Source organism: Sorex fumeus, unplaced genomic scaffold (genome assembly GCF_029834395.1).
Source record: "Sorex fumeus unplaced genomic scaffold, SorFum_2.1 ptg000047l, whole genome shotgun sequence".
Classification (NCBI taxonomy): domain Eukaryota; kingdom Metazoa; phylum Chordata; class Mammalia; order Eulipotyphla; family Soricidae; genus Sorex; species Sorex fumeus.
Window position 1 is genome coordinate 15,350,227 of NW_026606104.1, and position 14,130 is coordinate 15,364,356.

Consider the following 14,130-nt stretch of genomic DNA (forward strand, 5'->3'; position numbering starts at 1 on the left):
CCGTGAAAAGTTAAAGTCCAGGTTCTGTTATTTGCCTGATATGTGATGCTCTGCTGCCTTAAGAATGAGCACTTTGAAGTACCACTGTACATCAATCACTTTGTCTTCCTATTGTTAAGAATCTCTAATCTGCTTCCACTAGGTTTGCTGGCCTGGTCTTCTCGTGACCCAAACACAGTCTATGACTTGGTTCTCATCAGCTAGTTGGCTAAAAAAGAATCTAGAGTTGTTGCCTGGCTCACAAGTTTCCAATTTTTTTCTGCACAACTGAATCCGCCTAAGGACACTGCCACTAAGTAACACCTCTTGGGTTTTCACTCTTCAATTTTATTGTAGTTAAATGAGAGAGCTGGTGAATCTTAGAGAAATACAGGCATACCACAAGGCTACATACCATTCATTGAGAACTCACTTGGAGCCAGCACCATAAGGAAATGAAAGCCCAAACCTAAGTATTAGGTGAGTTTCTCCCACTCTTTTACTCAAGTATCACCCCAAGAAGCTTCATGAATGTTCTTCCCAAGTTCAAGTTCACCTTCATTTTCTTTATGTAGCTGCAACCAGAAGCAGCTTTGTCTGTCAAGGATTCCCTGAGGATGTGAGAATCTTATAAAACTAGATGAAAAACATAACTGAAGGGATTTTACAGGTGAGCTTAATATTGACACTGCGGCATAAAAACACAACAGCTCTTCAGACTGAGAGATAGCTCAAAGGGCTAGAGTGTGAGTGCATGCTCTGCATGTTGGAAAACAGGGTTCAATCCCAGCACCTCCTGGTTCCTCTGAGCATGATGCCAGAAGCAACCCTTGAGCATGACCAGGTGTAGCCACAAATCTAATACACACACACACACACACACACACACACACAGAAAATACAAAACGACATCACATCTTTGTGTTACCTGCTCCGTTGTCAAAAAGTCTCAGCATAACAGGATCTGCAGTTTCTGGCTGGATTGTAGCAGTTACAGTGGCATGGAGAAGGGGATGAAAACCCTTTCTCACAGCTGCGTAGATCTTCACAGGATGGGGGAAATGGGTGCTGTCTCTTTCCACAAAGGCTTCCACGGTGGCAGGGGGTTTGGCCGAGTGGGAGGCACGAGAGGACACAGTCACTGTCAGGGATTGGCTAGTAAGGTGGGTATTGTTCAGTGTGTAAGTCCAGAGCCCTGGCTGCAAAACAAATGTCTTTTGTTTATGTCTAGTGCAAAGGGGGAAAATAACACCCTTAACTCTGTGTGTGTGTTTGTTTGTGTGTGTAACAGTGTTGAGGAGAGAATGCACTCAGGCAATGCTAGTGTGAATCTGACCCTTTTACCACCAGGATTAGAACTTTAAGTGATTCTCTTTGGGACTCAAGCTTTTCCTACGTTCAGTGCATATGAAGCCCTGGCTGACAAAACCCTTGTTCTCTATCTGGCTTCATTATTCCTTCCCCCATTTCTTCCCCTCACTATCTCCATACTTATGTGTCACTGTAGTTTAATCTATACTGAACTGTCTGTACATGTATGAAGAGCCATATTTTTTTCTCTGTGCCTTTCTATATGATATTTCATCTACATAGAATGTTACTCAGATTTTTATTCTCCTGATTTCCATTCTGCTATCTTCACTAACAAGAAAGCATTTTCTTTCCCTTCCCTGCACACATATCCTTCATGCATGCTCTGAGTACACTGTTCTGTTTTCAATCGCAGTATGTTTTTGTAAAGCTCTTAGAACAAAAACTAGTGGATAGTAGACCCTAAAAAGCATTTCATTATACAGTCTAGGTATATCTTTCCCTAAGCACAACAGAAAACTAAGTCAATATGGACTTTATAAAGAAATAAGCAAAAAATAAAATTATTTAAGTAGAAGTAAAAACTAATTTCCACCATTAAAGTGAAAAAGTTTTTACTCTCCAGGCCCTTGGTGGTGATGGAACACAATAACTTTGCATGTCAAAATCATAAACGTTAACACTATGGGAACTATATTACCTAAACTATAAAAATAAAATAATTATCAAAAGTATTTGAATAAAGTTTGGAACATCTTAGTTACTCCTCCTAAATTTTTTATATTTATAAAAATGCCTTTTGTCAACTGAAATTAAATTGTGGTATTTTGAAACAGGGTTCCCTTTACACAATATGTTTAACTTACTTGATTCAATGGGAAGTCACATCCTTGAGCAAAAGTCATTACGAACAAGCTCACAGCACTCACCTTAGCAGTTCCCGGAAGCCAGAGGAAAGCAGTATGCAAAGGTAGATTGGTGATAAAATCACTTGTGTAGTATTTTCTTCCATTAGGATCTGAAAGTACAACCTCGGGAGGATCACCCATCTGCCATGTGACTAGGAAGGTTGTATCATTGCCCACACCACTGTCCACACTCACAGTGTTTTTCAGTTGATGGTGAGGTTTGATGTTTTCACCTGTATTTTCAAGCTGTTTGAGAGAACATACATATGTATATGTACAAGGTTTCTACTGTATGCAAGATCCATATGATTTTGTCTTTATATACATAATAAATAATTGACAAAAATAATGGTGACATAATGTGCTATTTTTACATGTCATTTCTCATAAATATGCCTTGCCAAAGCAAAATATGATAGAGGTATAAAGTAGGAATTAAATATTTTTATAGCAATATAAGTATCACTTCATTACTTTTTATCAGGGAATTTTAATTTTACCAGTTTTCATACTTCTCTCTCATCCAAATCAACATTAGCTTCAGATCAACTAATAATAACTGGCTTTAAATTATTTTTATGAATATGCTTAACTTAACTTTTGTATGATCAGATAAAAAAGATACTTTTGTCTATTGTAATAGGAAATATAACACTGGGCTTCAGGAGAAATTTTGCTTTAAATATTTATACGTGTTTAAAGGGGTGGGTTTGGGAGCCATATTTTGCAATACTCAGAGATTCAGGAGTAACCCCTGGCAGCAATCAGGAAATCATAGATAGTGCTGAGGATTGCACCGTTCTCAGTTGTATGTTACATGCAAGGAAGTCCCTTACCTCTCATATTCTCACTCATTTTCTGATTGGTATCATACAAAAACTCCCCTCAAACCAAAAAACATTTAGCTGCTCCCAGTAAGTTGTGTACACGTTTGTCTCTGTGAGTATGTGGTATGTAAAACACAGAATGTGTTTATATGAGTGGCACTGTGTTGAATTTTATGTATATTATTTCATCAAATTCTTATAAAAATTCCCTAAAATATACTCTTGTGGGGCTGTAGCAATAGTACAGTGGGTAGTGTGTTTAACATGCATGCAGCCAACCCAGGTTCGAGCCCAGGAATCCCATGTGGTTCCCTGAGCAGGGCCAGGAGTGATGCCTGAAATATCCTCTTGCTATTCACATTTTATAAATTTAATAACTGAGGCATAGAGAAATAATTTATTAACAGCAAAGATGCAGGACTGGAATCAAACCCAGGTAGGCTGAATCCAGAACCTCTGCCTGCAATTATTTTGTTTGTGAGGGATACAAGTCTGTAAATAATTTTGAGAAATAATACATATTAATGAAATATATTAGTCACACTTTGTAAAACTGTTTAAACTTAGAAACCACACATGTCCAAATTATTTGTATTAATAGCAAAGATATGGTAGATTATTATTCATGTTTCCTCAACAAATGTTTATGGACAATTGATTTCTGTGACACATTCTGTGTCTGACTCTGAGCTATCCAAATGGATTTAGACACAGTTTCTCCCCTTAACCTAGTAAGATTAATGATATACAAACAACTAGAAAGATGTAGCCAAGTTTGGGGACATAAGGCTAATTTGAGCCATATGAATAATACTATGTTAACTATTTAAAACTTTTAAAAAATTTGTTTATTTTTTAGCAATATAAAGAATGTTACAGAATTGAAAGACTTTTCAGAGAGCCTATTGTAATTTAATCTGTAATATATATTTGTAATTCTAATGTCCTTACTGCCTTTACTGTGTACACATAATCCTCATGTTAAATATTTCCTAAGGACCTCATTGTTCACATCATGCTATTAACTTGGCAGGTTCACTTACCATCTGTGAGGAAATGATAGATGAAATTTTGTCAACACATTATTTCGGAGGGAAGGAGGAAGGAGGAGGACTAGAAGTGACAGAAGGATAGTGGTGGAAGATCTTGGGTACTTTGATGGTGATGGGGTGCAGTATTTGTACATTAAACTCTTAATTATTAACACTATTGTAACCATCCTACCTAAACTACAATAATTTAAAAGAAATAAATTTTTTTCAGCGATGTTCAAAACACATTTGAAGAAAAGAGAGATGGTTTGATTAGATGCTTAGAAAAGAAGATGTTTTGATTAGTGGAAAGTTTGTAAGCAAACTCAAGTAGATGATGGGAATTGCAGAAACAATTTACAATTTTTAAATTATAATGAAATAGTAGATACCTTTTATCCAAAGGAGGAATTCCAAAGAAATTCTCAAAGAAATAAAATCAGAAAGAATTTTGTTAGTGGGAAACTATTTTGAAACTGAAACTAGATGCCTAGTTTCTTAGCTTCCTTTCTCCTTAGTGTGAGCCACAAAAAAGGAGCAAACTCTAAATAGCAAAATAACAATTATAGAAAATGACTACAACAGCTAAGAAGCAAACAAGTCAGGTAAGTGTCTCCTGGTTCTGGTGTCATCCTGAAACTCATTAAAATCCTTTCATGCAAAGACTACGGCATATTCAAATAAAGTTAATGAGGCACTGAGTATATTTCATCTCTTTTCCTTGCCTTCCTCTACATCCACCCCAGCATCTGCAAGTATAATATAGAGGAAATTCTGACCTGAATACGTTGTTGAAAAATATCTTCAGTTGCAGAGGAAATTCTACTAAAAACATCAATCAAGCTATTGGAGTTAGATTTATCTGACACAAAGAACTTTAAGCCTCCTGAAATACAAAATTGGGTGAAGGTAGGTTATACATTTAAAATATATCAAATAAACCCAAAAAATATATTATGCCTTTTCCAACATTTCTTTCCTAAAAGGCCTAATCTGGGGAAGCAGGAGCTATGCTTAACTTTGCAAAACATTCCACACAATGAATGCAAGAGGCGTAATGGGAGTAGATTTGTTCTCTTCACAGCTTTTAATATCAGGGTCTAAGCTCCTACTAATTATATGACAAAAACTCAGTAAATATTTTTAATAGTTTTATAATTCACATATCCCTGACAATCTGGGCTAATTGCTATTTATCTGTAATGCTATTTTATTTGCACTTACATTTTTTAAAACATTGTTTTCAAAAATAATTCATTGAGGTGCTGGAGCGATAGCACAGCGGGTAGGGCGTTTGCCCTGCATGTGGCAGACCTGAGTTCGATTCCCAGCATCCCATATGGTTCCCTGAGCACTGCCAGGAGTAATTTCTGAAAGCATGAACCAGGAGTAACCCCTGGGCATCTACAGGTGTGACCCAAAAATCAAAAGCAAATAATAATAATAATAATAATAATAATAATAATAATAATGTCACTGTCACTGTCCTCCCGTTGTTCATTGATTTGCTCGAGCAGGCACAGTAATGTCTCCACTGTGATACTTGTTACTGTGTTTGGCATATTGAATACATCACAGGTAGCTTGCCAGGCTTTGCTGAGCAGGCGAGATACTCTCAGTAGCTTGCCAGGCTCTCTGAGAGGGGTGGAGGAATCGAACCCGGCTCAGTTGGGCTGGCTGTGCACAAGGCAAACACCCCACCGCTGTGCTATCACTCCAGCCCAATAATAACAATAATAATAATAGTAATAATAATAATTCAATGAAGCTTAACTTCCATTTTTAAGTAGACATGCCCAATTTTATTGACTGTAGAGACTATAAGAGAAAATATTATACCCTACTTCATTTAGTACAAAAAAGAGGTTTGTGTTTTACCAAAAAGTGTTTTTCTTTATAATGGAAGTTAGTGTATTTGCTCTTAAACATATTTCTGGTTCCATCATTCTACATGTTAAGGTTGATTTAGCTAAGAAACCATAAAAAATAATATTTTCTTGGTTGCAAAATGGTGACTTCTAAGGAAAATTCTCAGTAAAATTTTGATAGATCTTCATAATAATATCTGTGTGGTATTTTTCTATTAAGTCATTCAGTCTGATGATATCTGAGTTTCATGTTTGTTCCTTTAAAATTTAAGGCAAAAAAAAATTTAAGGCAAAAAAGAGAAATGCTCTGAAACACAAATTTTGAGAAACTCTTTTACCTGTTAGCTGTGCTAATTCTTCCAGGTTTTCTACTACAGATGAACCCAGTGCAATGGAATGAATGGTTGATGCACTGCTGAGCACGGTGTGTAGACAATTACCAATATGCTCGTCATCTCCACTGGTCATTAATATCATCACAGAGCCATGAGCTTTTCCGTTCAGTTTTTCAACCACCTTAAGATATAGTATCAGTCATTTGGAAGGAAACAATTAGTTTAAGATGTCTCACTGAACAAACTTCACTCTCATTCCAAATTTTCTGTCAGTAGGGCATACACTTCTTCATAGTCCTTTGTAGTTGTCTACACTCCATACCCAGTCCCATTCAGTCCTCAGCACCCTATATATCAAGCAGGTCTATTTGTAGAGAGTGAGTCTTCATGTTTCAGTCACCTGGAAATGCCCCCAGGTGGCATCATGGATAATGGCCATCTTAGATGATGTGTGGATATATTGTGTGGGATCCTTACCTCTGAAATCCAATGAGGGATGAAATAAGAGATCCAGATCTTGGTTACATATTGGAATCAGGTGGAATTTTAAAAAATTAGCATCGGCCAAATTCTAGATCAATTGCTCAAAGGATAAATCCCAGGCATCATCATTTTTAAATCCTGAGATTATTTCAATGGGTTGCCTAAACTGAGAGACAGTTTTGTGTAGGAAGCTACTATTGTTGAAAAGTCTTACTTGCTTCCACATTTGATGCTTGGCTGCAATCCCTTAATTTAGGCTGTTTCAAAACTCTGTCAGTCTTAAAATACCTATATCTGGTCATAATTCATTATGACCATAATTCTGGCCACTTCATTTTCTTGAAATTTGTTTTGAACCTAGACAGCAGCCAGTCTTGCATATTTTGATTAGAAAATCAAGAATTACAATGCCAGTAATTGTATTTTAATTGCAATTAATTATAATTCCCAGATATGCAGTTGGTAAGATCCCAGATGAAAAGTTAGGGGTCTTAACCTCAATGACAGCCCTTCATCTCGCTCCTATAACTGAGGCTATTACAATCACACTGTCGCAAATTGTCCAAAATTAGATGCAATCTCAGATACTAAGTGAGGGGAAGTGAACTGATGTTGGTCCAAGCCTTGGGCCTTCATTGTACCTCAAATCCCTTCTTAAGTCCTGAGCAGATGCTGGTTTCTGCTTCAGTTGATACAATAGTAGGTAGATATGAAACCAGTTGCTTTCGGTCATCATCACTGTTGATTTGGTGCAGTGGGGCTCTGATCTCTCCTCTGCTATTGAAAATTACAATGCCCACATAGGTATGAATTTCAACAATCTGCATCAAGTAAAATTCTGCTGCTTGTTGCATTCGAAGGAATCTGTCAGCCTATGTCCCAAAGAGAAATAGAGAGAGTAACTTTTGGTTGGCAGACAAAAGTGTGACTAAGAAACTGATAGAAAATATCTAATAGAATTACTAATAGGAAATATCTCTGCTATCTCTTTAGAAATGTCAAGTTGTTATTTGAAGTTGTAAAGAGTGACACAATGTTAGGATATTATTTGGTTTATTGCAGGCTCAAAAATAAATGCCCTTTTAATGATGGGAAAGTGACATAGAACTCTGAGTTCAATGAATTCTTCATAATTATGACTTCTAAAGAGTGCCATAAATACTCACTATTTCTCTCCAATTCAGAATTTAAGAACTTTAGAACCAAGTATGTGTATCTTGTAACCGTTTCTTCTAAAATTTAGTCTGGGTAAAAGTAAACGTTGAAAAGATACCTTACTGTTCAGAGAAGAAGCAGTCAGAGGTATCTATTCTTTCACTAATCTCAGTTAAAAATACTCATTTAAAATCTCACACTGAGCAAATACCTGATTTGGGATAAAATCTTTCTTCACTTAATAAAGTTACTATGAAGATCAACTGAAATAGGACGTAACAGCATAATTATACTTTGAAGTTCTAACCAAACAAAAGTAATATTAATTAACACATTCAGGCATTCAGCAAGTGATACTAGTAGTGAATTCACGAGGGTGACTTGTTTATTTTTTTCCTTGGAACCACAGCAGGCAATGCTCAGAGTCCTAGGATGACTCTCAGTAGAGTGAAACCTGTCACTGGACACTGCTGCTCTGGTTGGTGGTTTGAAAACTGCCAAAACTATATTATGGAGGTTGGAGTAGACCCAGAGATGCTCAGGGATCACCAAGCCTATACCCTGTGGTGCTGGGCATACAGTGCCAGAGCTCAAACTTAGGACTTACACATTTGAGGCATATATTCTACCATTGTATCTCCCTACTCTGGTACCTTGTTTCCAAGGTGGTGAAAGCACTAATCTGAGAATATGGCCAGTATAATTTTCCTTGAAACAAATTTGAAACCATCACATCCTAGTCAATAACAAATAGGCAAGCCTACAAGATTATGCAGATCCTGAATGTACCTGTGGTGTTCCTGATATTTCATAGGAATGCAAAGGAAAAAAGCCAATGAAAAAACCAAATGAATAAACTCTCCCATTGTCCAAGTATACTATAATAAAATATCAACTAATATATATGAACCATAAATTTCATAATTCAAACCAGGAAGTTCATACATAGTAAACATATATGAACCATAAAGTTCATCTTACTGATTTTCCCTCAACAAAACTCAGAAGTAGATAGGCAGATGGTGGTGTGTTGGAAAATGTTTTAAAATGGAAATTATGTGAATGGAGGAAGGGAGGTACAGAGGAAGAAAGAAATAGATGAGTCTTATTTATGGCAGCTATTTTTGTGGAGTAAATACTCCCAACATGGGTGATCTCCAATAATCAATGTGGCGTCATTGAATGGAGAGCTGGGAAAAGGTGTAGTAGTGGATCTATACAGATGCACGAGACCAGAACTCATCACAACAGCACAGATAAGGAAAAAACAGACAATTTCAATAAAGGACCAGATAGTAAATGTAAGTATTTCAGGCTTGGTGGATACACTCTCTTTTGCAACTACCAATCTCTACTCTTAACATTAATAGTGTAATCATAGATAACATGGGGAAATGATCATTATTTTATTTCAACAAAGTTTATTTTGTGTCACTGACACTTTAATTTCAGATACTTTCATGTGTGTGAAATTCTATTAATCAGTTGACTTTTTTTCTATTTAAAAAATACGCCCATCCTTATGGACTATGAGAGAACAGGCAGTGGATCAAACTTAGCATATTAGCTCTAATATACTGACTCAGTGCACAGATAATAGTAAATAATAAAAAATATTAGGAAATAAGACATCTTGTGCATATATTATATTTATTTTTATTTAATTATATTTCTCTTAATTTCTAATTATGTTTGTGTTTAACTGAAAATTTTCTGAAAAAAAAATTCTAATGATTTTTTTTGTTGTGTTATTTTGTTTATGGACCACACTGGTGGTATTCAGGACTTATTCCTGGTTCTGTGCTGAAGAACAACTCGTGCTTCAGGGACCATATGAAGTGCCAGAGATTGAACTGGGGTGTGGATCATGCTAGGCAAGTATCTTAATTTCTATACTTCCTCTTTGCACCCCCCTCAACCCGTCTCCACCAATTTCCTAAAATTTGAATCCTAACAATTGGCTCCTATGAGATGCTATGAGATCATTTTGTCACATCACTACAAACATGTAACTGTTATTCTGATTTTACTGATGAGGAAACTGAGGTTCAGAGAAATTATTTTTCTTTTTATTACTTAGACAGTAAAGGTAAAGGTAAAGGTAAAGGCCCTCCCGTTGATCATCGATTTGCTCGAGCGGGCCCAGTAACGTCTCCATTGGAGACTTTGTTGTTACTGTGTCTGGCATATCGAATACTCCCGGTAGCTTGCCGGGCTCTCCGAGAGGGGCAGAGGAATCGAACTCGGGTCGGCCATGTTGGCCGCTTGTAAGGCGAACGCCCTACCGCTGTGCTATCCCTGATTTGCCGAGTTTCAGAGATCAAGACTTTAACATTTATCTGATAATTCTGCAGTCTTCACAAAGGGTTTCTAGAAGCTAGTCATGTCAGATGACTGAGATACAGATTTTGGTACTCAGTGACCTAGAAATACGTGCACGACGGTTATGCGCAACCTCTAAAAACTCTGTCTCTTGCCTCAACTAGACAAGTTTGCCTCATGGCATGTTTGCCTGCGAGTAGAACTTGGCCAAGGAGGAGCTTTACATGTTAAAGTTTTGAAAAAGAGTCCTGATTAGAAAAGAGTGCAATTACAAAAAATGAGAGTTGGAAAGTAAGGATGCAGCCATGACAATAATAAACTTCTGGTCTCTCCAACCACACTCTCCCCCCCACACACACACCAACTTCACCCCCACACACACACACCTTGAAATTAAAAAGAACTAAAAACTGATTGGGAAAAAATGATGAGTGACCTGTAACCACTTTAGCTCAATACCTCTGCCATCTTGCTGGACACATCCAACACTAAACAGACCACTTTGTCACCAGCCTGCATGAGTGAGAACGTGGGAGGAGGTGGAAGCTCCGTCCCATTTAAAGGAAAGCTCTGACTGAAGTCAGAGGAATCTGTGATGACATCCCATGTACTTCTAAGGCTGCATATTTGGTTCTGTAGGTTTGGAGCCTCTCGGTTGTGGGTACTTGCATTACAGAATTCAACCACCTAGAAGGAGATCAAAATCTATCAGAAAGCAAAGGCACATCTCTTTCAGAAAGCATGCTTCTCATTCTTAGACAACAAAAGGTATAACCGAAACTTCAAGGTGAGAGAACTAAGAAGCAATATAACAATAACCCTTCTTTCCTTCAAGAATGACACTGAATTAAGCTGTTATTGGAATACTGGCACCTTTTTCAGGTTGCCAAGATCAACCTCAAGGTTTTTTTATACTTAGATAACAAGAGCAGATGATGTATATATATCTTAATCTTGAGCAAATGAAATAATCTCCCATCTCCCTTGCATGCTATTGTGTTAAATAAAACACTCAAGGAGATGTTATCTTGGTCATTCTATTTCTTGAAACCACATATAATAACTGCTGCTTGTTTATTTATTAACCAGTTAACATATACTGATCTAGTTCAAATATTAACTGCTGTAAGAACAAGTTAAGAAGAAAGCCAATTTAAATATAGCTCACTTCGGGTGAGATGGGGGTTGTTGGCAGTCAGCAGTACTTAGGGTCAATATTTGTGCCTCTGTTTCCAGGAGTGACCCATGATAGTGCTGGGGAATCAGAAAAGGAGTGGAGGAGAAGGGAACTAGGAGTCAACCACATATAAGCAGCACCTTACCTTCTACCTTCTGTACTATCTCTTTGGTCCCAAGTATAACTCATTTAATAGAAGTAAATCCATTCACTTAAGCAATATTAAGCAATATTTCCACATCCTCTTTAAAGGTATCATTTGTAATGTAAAGAAATATGTTACCATCTATTCCTAGTGGCTATATGGATACAAAGAATGAATGTAGTCAACTAGCAGAGCCTTGGGTGGTCAGCTTTAGAAGGAAACCTTGACCTAGGTCCATCTCTGATTTCAAAGGAGAGGAAACTGTAGGTTCAAAGGTTAATGATTTCTTAAGGGCATGGGTTTCTTAGTAGCAAGGGAAAACAGGAGTAGAACTGAATTTTTGTTGAATCGTTTTTAGCTCTTTCCTCTCTATATATGACTAATGAATAGGTCTTTCAAAGCATCTCAAAAATGAACCTAGTCACAGACAATGTGGATGAACTATAAATTGAATTAGGTGATCTTCAGATATTAAATATATAAATTAAAAACAATGAATCAGGTAAAAATATAAAAAATCATCAATTAGAAAAAAGATTTTGAGGTCCCCAGGACTCATCTAGTTAAATTATCTTCTTGGAAAACAGATGATCATTTTTCCAAAGGAATAATCATCTCAGAGTACTTTGTTGCTTTTTCTTTTCCTGGACATATGAACACTAAAGTCCCCAGAGATTTAAAACATAGTGAATCTTAATTCTCTTTTTGTTTAAATATTTAAAATACAAATATTTTAAGAGTTGGGACCTTACAGCATTTTGTCATTCCAAAACCATACTTACAGAAGATAAACTTTGCATGAACATTATCGATGCTGTTGCATTTTGGGTGCTATTATATATAAACATGCACCCTTCTTTGAAAAGCTTACTAATAATGCAGTTTTCTTGGGGACAAGGACCTTCTTCACACACAAAAACACCTGTGACATCAGATGAACACCTAAAATGAGGAGAAATTTGGTCTATTTTATAAATATTTGTTTCTTCTCATTGATTTATATAATGATTGTTGCAAGGCTTACAAGTTGCTAGATATATATATATAAACATTAAAAATTGACTCTAATGAACAGATTAATTTTAAAAATATGCTTCATCTTAGTTTAAATAATTTTATTCTGCTATAAGGTTCTGTATTGCCAAGGACTTTCCTAGCTGAATAATAATTAAAAAAGGCAAAAAAAGATGCTGGGAATCAGCTTGAATTTTTCTGAGGCCATGGAAGAGTCTGAGCAGTATTCATATGATAGGAAGAAATAATACACAGGTAATAGTGAAATATAAAAAAGATTTCTTTTCAGGCTTGCTCTTCAAGCACGTGTTCTCCCTTAAACACATATCTAGCTTACTTGTCTCAATTTTTCTTTGCTTGCCTATTTCCACTCTGACTCTGGAGAAACCCATGTTCTCTCTTGAACATACACTTCTCCCTTCCTATCCTGTCACATTTTTCTAAATAAGTTCCATTCTATAAAAATTTTCTTGCTTCACACATACACACAAAAAAGCCTTTTTTAAAACAGTAGCAAAAGATGTTATTGGAAGTGAAAAATAATAATTTAGAACAGGAATAAGTATCTACCAAAATGATGATTAAGGCTTCACTCTCTCTCATTATAAAATGTTTTACTATGGAGTATGATTGGTAATAAAAAATATTGGTAATTACCCAGATAAGCAACTGGGTGACTTGTATATAAATATATGGGACACTGCACTGTTGGTTTTGTTTTATTACCCAGCCGCCACCACGCTACAGGCTGCTTTCCAGACACATCATAGACAATACCCATTTTCCATTATTACCGCACCATATTTGATGGGGTTCAAATATGATGTGAACCATGGAAACACCTGCAAGGGCAATTAGAGGCCACCCTATAAGCCTCTAAAACTCTCGGAGAGCCTGGCAAGCTACCTAGAGTATCCAGCCCTCACGGCAGAGCCTGGCAAGCTATCTGTGGCGTATTCGATATGCCAAAAACAATAAAAACAATGGGTCTCATTCCCCTGACTCTGAAAGAGCCCCCAGTATGGCAGCGTGAAGAAGGATGAGCAAGGAGAGGCTGATAAATATATGTGTTTATACTTTCCCCTAGTAGATCCCCATGGATGTACAGAGATGCTTCGAAGCAGCTTTTGGGAGATTATGGTTGTCTGGACTGGGCCTGTGTATTGTTATATTTGTGTGTGTGTATATGTGGACTGGAGCAATAGCACAGCAGGTAGGGTGTTTGCCTTGCACACAGCCGACCCGGGTTCGATTCCTTCGCCCCATTCGGAGAGCCCGGCAAACTACTGAGAGTATCTTGCCTACACTGCAGAGCCTTGCAAGTTACCCATGACATATTCAATATGCCAAAAACAGTAACAAGTCTCACAATTTGTTATGAAACATTACTGGTGCCCGCTGCAGCAAATTGATGAACAATGGGAAGACAGTGCTACAGTGCAGTGCTATATTTGTCTGAAGAAGAAATATAAAAAAGTATTAGCATGAAACTAATAAAAATAGTTGCTTAGAGAGGATAAGATAAAGGTGAAGATAGCAGTAGAAATACAATATCTAAGAGATATTTAGTTTTGG

General features: G+C 36.8%; 1 protein-coding gene across 1 annotated transcript in view; it reads right to left on the reverse strand.

Annotated features, from left to right (window-relative positions):
• The window catches only part of LOC130032032 (calcium-activated chloride channel regulator 2-like), a 44,366-nt gene that overhangs the window by 15,271 nt on the left and 14,965 nt on the right, over window positions 1–14,130 (reverse strand). Inside the window, 7 exon segments of the mRNA XM_056123614.1 lie at window positions 908–1,178; window positions 2,220–2,444; window positions 4,836–4,942; window positions 6,263–6,440; window positions 7,384–7,614; window positions 10,679–10,906; window positions 12,324–12,483. Of these exon segments, the coding sequence (XP_055979589.1) occupies window positions 908–1,178; window positions 2,220–2,444; window positions 4,836–4,942; window positions 6,263–6,440; window positions 7,384–7,614; window positions 10,679–10,906; window positions 12,324–12,483 (1,400 nt within the window).